General features: G+C 41.3%; 1 protein-coding gene across 1 annotated transcript in view; it reads right to left on the reverse strand.

Annotated features, from left to right (window-relative positions):
- LOC112075065 (phosphatidylinositol 3,4,5-trisphosphate 5-phosphatase 1) overlaps positions 1–6,846 on the reverse strand; it is a 45,005-nt gene that overhangs the window by 22,708 nt on the left and 15,451 nt on the right. Inside the window, exons 7-12 of the mRNA XM_070440757.1 lie at positions 4,515–4,592; positions 4,031–4,108; positions 2,577–2,700; positions 2,292–2,395; positions 2,107–2,209; positions 660–856 (exon numbers count right to left, since the gene is read on the reverse strand). Of these exons, the coding sequence (XP_070296858.1) occupies positions 660–856; positions 2,107–2,209; positions 2,292–2,395; positions 2,577–2,700; positions 4,031–4,108; positions 4,515–4,592 (684 nt within the window). The remainder of the gene's footprint in view (positions 1–659; positions 857–2,106; positions 2,210–2,291; positions 2,396–2,576; positions 2,701–4,030; positions 4,109–4,514; positions 4,593–6,846) is intronic.

Below are 6,846 nucleotides of genomic sequence, written 5' to 3' on the forward strand. Positions count from 1 at the left end.
CTTGCCTCTGATGACTGCAGTCCGAGACTGACACAATGCGGCCGACCTACGCATCGTCAGCTGCTGATTGGCGCACTGCAGTGAGCTGATGGGACGGCAGTGAGTTGATGGACTGCAGTGAGTTGATGGGACTGCAGTGAGCTGATGGGACTGCAGTGAGCTGAGGGACGGCAGTGAGTTGATGGGACTGCAGTGAGGTTGATGGGACTGCAGTAGCTGATGGCGGTGGTAGTGAGCTGATGGGAGACTGCAGTGAGTTGATGGGACTGCAGTGAGCTGATGGGACTGCAGTGAGTCTGATGGACCGCAGTGAGTTGATGGGACTGCAGTGAGCTGGGGACTGCACTGTGAGCTTGATGGGACTGCAGTGAGTTGAAGGGACTAGCAGTGGAGCTGATGGGTCTGCAGTGAGTTGATGGGACCTGCAGTGAGCTGAGGGACTATCTCTCTGGCTCTGAGTGTTGAGACTGAGACACTGGCTCTGAGTGTTGAGACTGAGACACTGGCCCTATCTCAAATCCTCTTCCCTCGATTCCTCAACTCCTATCTCTTGCCTCCTCAACCGTACTGGAGGAGAAGATCCAAGGTCCCTCCCCTCAGGCCTTCTCCTCCAATTGGTGCAAGGAATCATGAAAATACTAATTGAGATAGTGACTGACTTGTTTGAAGCTGATGTTGGTGGTTCCTCTCAAGGCACTCTTCAGTGTGTCTATCCACTCCTTCTCCCCGAGGGGATCTTCCTGAGTCCCGATCACATAGATGTCATGAGGAATGTGATCGGCCGTGTCGTCCCTGGTCTTGCCCTGACCCTTACACTGGAACCAGGATGCTATGCTGTGGGGGGGACTGGCGTTCCCTTGGGAGAGATAATGATAAATCAGTCAATCAATCAAATATTTTTTTTTATTTCAATTAGGAAATGTGTAGCTAGTTGTTGAGTCATTCAGCAAAACAATTATCCACTGAGTTAAAAAACAGCAATAACGATATTGATCAATCTGGCGATTCCATCCCAGCGTGGCCCCAAAAATATTTTTGGGGTATCCGAGATTGTTCTGACAATTCTCACATAGAAACTTAATTGTGAGGAAGGATGTTTGACATGATTTTTTTTACATTTGTTTCACAAAAAATAGACCCTATGATCTGTGAAGCGTAATTGATACAGACAACATTTTAAGAGTCATTATACTCCTTATGGTGTTCTCTATCCCATAGAGCCTAGCGGGGAGAGGATGCCCGTTTTCACAGTTCCAAGACCAGTCCTAAGTGTCCGGCTAATCCTACGTCAATGGCGTGGGTGGATCTCAAGACTGAACTTGGATCGGCGTTAACTAGCAATGATATCCTTCGCCACCGTCGTCTTACGAACAGATATCTCGAACAAGTCATGACGATTCAACAAAACAATAAAACAATCAATCATTTTCAAGTTTCTTTACAGCAAATGTCTTAGTTACATGATTGTATAACTAGCAAAGGAGTTTTGAAATTGAGGGTTCAGTAATGAGGAAGTTTGGCAATGAGGACGAAAACTAGCATAGTTCAGCTAGCCAGCTAGTTTAGCCAAGGGAAAACGAGCTCGGGCCTAGTGGCTGTGCGCCCATGCTGGAGACATAATGTCGTTTTTATACCCTGACTTCAGGAGTTGGTGGCAAAAAAAGTTTGATTTAACAATTCAGAGACTGAAACGAATACGTCAGATTATTTATATTTAATAAGGACAATGAATCGATATAAAGTACAATCCCGAGATCAGCTGTAAAACGAATCTTCCAGTGATGTTTGAGTGAACCCTGAAAATAGAAAATGAATGGTGAAGTTGCTTCCGGACACAATAGACTCCTCCCTCTTTACCATTCTATCGGGTCTTACAGGAAGCGTGTAGCTTCAAATGACCAGTTTCATCAGGATTTTCCCCCCAAAAATGGTTTGTGATACAAATGTAAAAGCATATTAAATATCTTCCCTCCACAAAAAACCTTTTCGGCCCACGCTGGTGTGGAATCACCCCAATAGAGTATTTTATTAGAAACCAACTATAACACTATGTAAAACGTTCTATGTATTCTAGGTAAAGGTAAACATTGAAGGCGGCCATTTTACCCATATTCCAGGTGCCAACAAACACAGTGATCATATCTGGCTCAGGCTTGTCTGAGTGTTTGTTCTTCATCTGCTGAAGGAGTTGACAGAACCCTTCTCTTTTCTGGTGACACACAGACAGACGTCAGAGGGACACCGTACAGTTAACATGAAAACATAGCACCAAATAACTTTGAGGTCTTTACCTTTGTGTCGTTGAAGACAAACTCTTTCCTCAGAGTCTTCTCCTTCTCTGTTTCCACCATGATCACCAGCTTGGCAACCTTCTGGGATTTCACGAGCTGTAAGACTTGACGTGACATAGATTAGACCTACATCAACTGGTGTCTTTGATTGTCTCCCAAATGACACTACTAAGTAGAACACTATATAGGGAAGTAGGTGCCATTTGGGACAAAGACTTAGATACAATACAGAATGTAAAATATAAATCAAATTCTCTGGGATTTTATCATGAATAGAGTACTGACTTTTATTGTGAACAAAGTATTTGTCTTCTGGCCCGTCTTTAGATTTCTTGAAGTAGATCTTCCCAGTTTCCACATCCACCTTGAGGAACATCTTGGTTGTGAGACCAAGCAGCTCTGATTTGACCTACGAAGAAGACCACAGCGTCACATGTTCACAATATGAACCTGTCCTTGTGCAATTAAACCGTGCAAAGATCATTTGAAGAGATTCGTTCCAAAACGTTATATCCACACATTTTTGCACATTTTGTGTTTACATTTATTTTATTTATTTTTTAATCTGAAATAATTCCTATGGGTACCTTCGTGTGTAAAATATGACATGTTCTATTCATATATTTTATATGTGTATTAAAATGGGGTTGGTTGTTCGTATCCTGTGATATGGTTGTGTCATCTAGCTATCTTCAGATGAATGTACGTCGCTCTGGATAAGAGAATCTGCTGAAAATACTAAAATGTTAAATGTAAATAATTTACATTCAGATCTCATATTACTGAATTGATTTATTTTAGAAAAACTATATATATATATATATTGATGTAACAAATCATTTGTACAGTTCTTTAAATAAATAAAAAATGGTCACATGACTGTGTGAAACCTAGCAGTACTACTTATTCCTCTGAGAGTGAGGCGGATATTTAGCATTTAGCAGTAAAACAGGATTATTTGTCTCATCTGAAAGGAAACCATCAAGTGAGAGATTTTAAACAAATACATGTCTGTCATTGAACAACCCCCATGCCATGATTAGATAGTGTATATAAAACACACCAATCTCTCATAATTTCTTTAAAAACATTAAAAGCCAATTTTCCAACATTTCTGAAAATGGATATATAGCGTTTTGGAATAAAACCTCATTTGAAGTTTACCCAAGGGGAAACAACTGCCTCCTCTCATTGAGCCCACGGATGTTCAAAGCCGACCACAGTACTGCAGACATTGTTAGCAAAAAAAAACAGGATACCACATTATAGCGAATGTGAAAATGTTTTTTTTTTGTGGTCAATCTTCGTGGTAAAAATAAAAAAATTCAGAAGACAATCATGGTACCGATAATTACTCCTATTACACCATACGCACGCCCTTGTTAATAAACAAGAAGTTCTAAGTATGATTTAGTTGCTATTGTCAGCCTGCATTATCACGGTTGGCCTTCAACTTGATACTCAATGAGAGGGGGCAGAGCTAGCCTGGAGCTAGCTGCGCATGTTATGTAGAGTATCAATGGTATGATTTCCTTGGCTTCACATAGATATTAATGGTGTCACATGGTCGATGCCTTTGTCCATTCAAATACACTCATTGAGTTTACCCTCAATGATAATTGAGAGAAATCCCTTTGTTTCAGTCAAGTTTCTTTCTAAATCTTGCCTTTTGATATGTCATAAAGTTACGAAAATGCCTTTTCGCTATTGTATCTTTTATTTTTTTATAGCTCACTTACTTCAAATGTAATAGGTGGTATTAGAGACTTTCTGTGGCCTCCGTCGTATCCAGCCCACTCAAGCACGGCTGTTTTGGCCTGAAAAAAAGAGGAATTACAGTATTTGAAAGGGAACACTACTTCCTCATGACTCGGTTTTTACCCTGGGTCTGGGTAAGTTAAAAATGTAACAGGAAAGACGTTACAGCATCTCAGAGTGTCACCTACACCAGGGTTAGTTAGAGATTGAAAGATATAGAAAATGAATGAGCTTTGTGCAAAAATTGAATAACGTTTTCATTTTAGAATATGATTTTCTTCCCCAATCACACCCTATTCYCTTATATATAGTGTGTTACTTTTGTCCAGAGCCCTATGAGCCCTACAGTAGTGCACTATATAGGGAATAGGGTGTTAGGGCTCTGGTCTAAAGTAGTGCACTATATAGGGAATAGGGTGCCATTTGGGACATGTCCTAGGGTTTAGAATGGTGTTAAAACATTACCTTCTCTTCAATGGAGTAGAGCAGCTTGGTCAGCTGTTCCAGCCTGAAGGACACAGACTGGTCGGAATCTGATGACACCTAGAAAGTGAAACAGAAACGTGATGTGAACTAGACACTGAAAGAGACAACATAATTCATTTGAAACCAACTATTGGAAACATGATATTCTATTGATAGGCAGAGTGTCTATTTCTGCAGAACAAACCAAGAAAAGGGCAGAGGTAGACTACACTACAGTAGAATAGAGCAGAGGTAGACTACACTACAGTAGAATAGAGCAGAGGTAGACTACAGTAGAATAGAGCAGAGGTAGACTATCTGCCTCTATTCTACTGTATGCTACCTCTGCTCTATCTACTGTAGTCTACCTCTGCTCTATTCTACTGTAGTCTACCTCTGCTCTATTCTACTGTATGCTACCTCTGCTCTATTCTACTGTAGTCTACCTCTGCTCTACTCTACTGTAGTCTACCTCTGCTCTATTCTACTATAGTCTACCTCTGCTCTATTCTCTGTAGTCTCCTCTGCCTATTCTACTGTAGTCTCTCTTGCTCTATTCTATGTAGTCTTACCTCTGCTCTATTCTAACTGTAGTCTACCTCTGCTCTATTCTACTGTAGTCTAACCTCTGCTCTATTCTACTGTAGTCTACTCTGCTCTATTCTACTGTCAGTCTACTCTCTGCTCTATTCTACTGTAGTCTACCTCTGCTCTATTCTACTGTAGTTACTCCTGCTCTACTCTACTGTAGTCTATCTGCTCATCTACTGTAGTCTACCTTGCTCTATTCTACTGTAGTCTACTCTGCTCTATTCTACTGTAGTCTACCTCTGCTCTATTCTACTGTAGTCTACCTCTGCTCTATTCTACTGTAGTCCTATGCCTCTTAGTCTACCTCTGCTCTACTCTGCTGAGTCTACCTCTGCTCTATTCTACTGTAGTCTACCTCTGCTCTATTCTACTGTAGTCTACCTCTGCTCTATTCTACTGTAGTCTACCTCTGGCTATTCTACTGTAGTCTACTCTGCTCTATTCTACTGAGTCTCCTCTGCTCTATTCTACTGTAGTCTACCTCTGCTCTATTCTACTGTAGTCTACCTCTGCTCTATTCTACTGTAGTCTACCTCTGCTCTATTCTACTGTAGTCTACCTCTGCTCTATTCTACTGTAGTCTACCTCTGCTCTATTCTACTGTAGTCTACCTCTGCTCTATTCTACTGTAGTCTACCTCTGCTCTATTCTACTGTAGTCTACCTCTGCTCTATTCTACTGTAGTCTACTCTCTGCTCTATTCTACTGTATCTACCTCTGCTCTATTCTACTGTAGTCTACCTCTGCTCTATTTACTGTAGTCTACCTTGCTCTATTCTACTGTAGTCTACCTCTGCTCTATTCTACTGTAGTCTACTCTGCTCTATTCTACTGTCGTCTACCTCTGCTCTATTCTACTGTAGTCTACCTCTGCTCTATTCTACTGTAGTCTACCTCTGCTCTACTCTACTGTAGTCTACCTCTGCTCTACTCTACTGTAGTCTACCTCTGCTCTATTCTACTGTAGTCTACCTCTGCTCTATTCTACTGTAGTCTACCTCTGCTCTACTCTACTGTAGTCTACCTCTGCTCTATTACTGTAGTCTACCTCTTAGTCTACCTCTGCTCTACTCTACTGTAGTCTACCTCTGCTCTATTCTACTGTAGTCTACCTCTGCTCTATTCTACTGTAGTCTACCTCTGCTCTATTCTACTGTAGTCTACCTCTGCTCTATTCTACTGTAGTCTAATCTGCTCTATTCTACTGTATCTACCTCTGCTCTATTCTACTGTAGTCTACCTCTGCTCTATTCTACTGTAGTCTACCTCTGCTCTATTCTACTGTAGTCTACCTCTGCTCTATTCTACTGTAGTCTACCTCTGCTCTATTCTACTGTAGTCTACTCTGCTCTATCTACTGTAGTCTACCTCTGCTCTATTCTACTGTAGTCTACCTCTGCTCTATTCTACTGTGTCTACCTCTGTCTATTCTCTGTAGTCTACCTCTGCTCTATTCTACTGTAGTCTACCTCTGCTCTATTCTACTGTCGTCTACCTCTTGCTCTATTCTACTGTAGTCTACCTCTGCTCTATTTACTGTAGTCTACCTCTGCTCTATTCTACTGTAGTCTACCTCTGCTCTATTCTACTGTAGTCTACCTCTGCTCTATTCTACTGTAGTCTACCTCTGCCTCTATTCTACTGTCGTCTACCTCTGCTCTATTCTACTGTAGTCTACCTCTGCTTCTATTTCTACTGTAGTCTACCTCTGCTCTATTTCTATACTGTTGTCTACCTCTGC

Source organism: Salvelinus sp. IW2-2015, unplaced genomic scaffold (genome assembly GCF_002910315.2).
Source record: "Salvelinus sp. IW2-2015 unplaced genomic scaffold, ASM291031v2 Un_scaffold2970, whole genome shotgun sequence".
NCBI lineage: Eukaryota > Metazoa > Chordata > Actinopteri > Salmoniformes > Salmonidae > Salvelinus > Salvelinus sp. IW2-2015.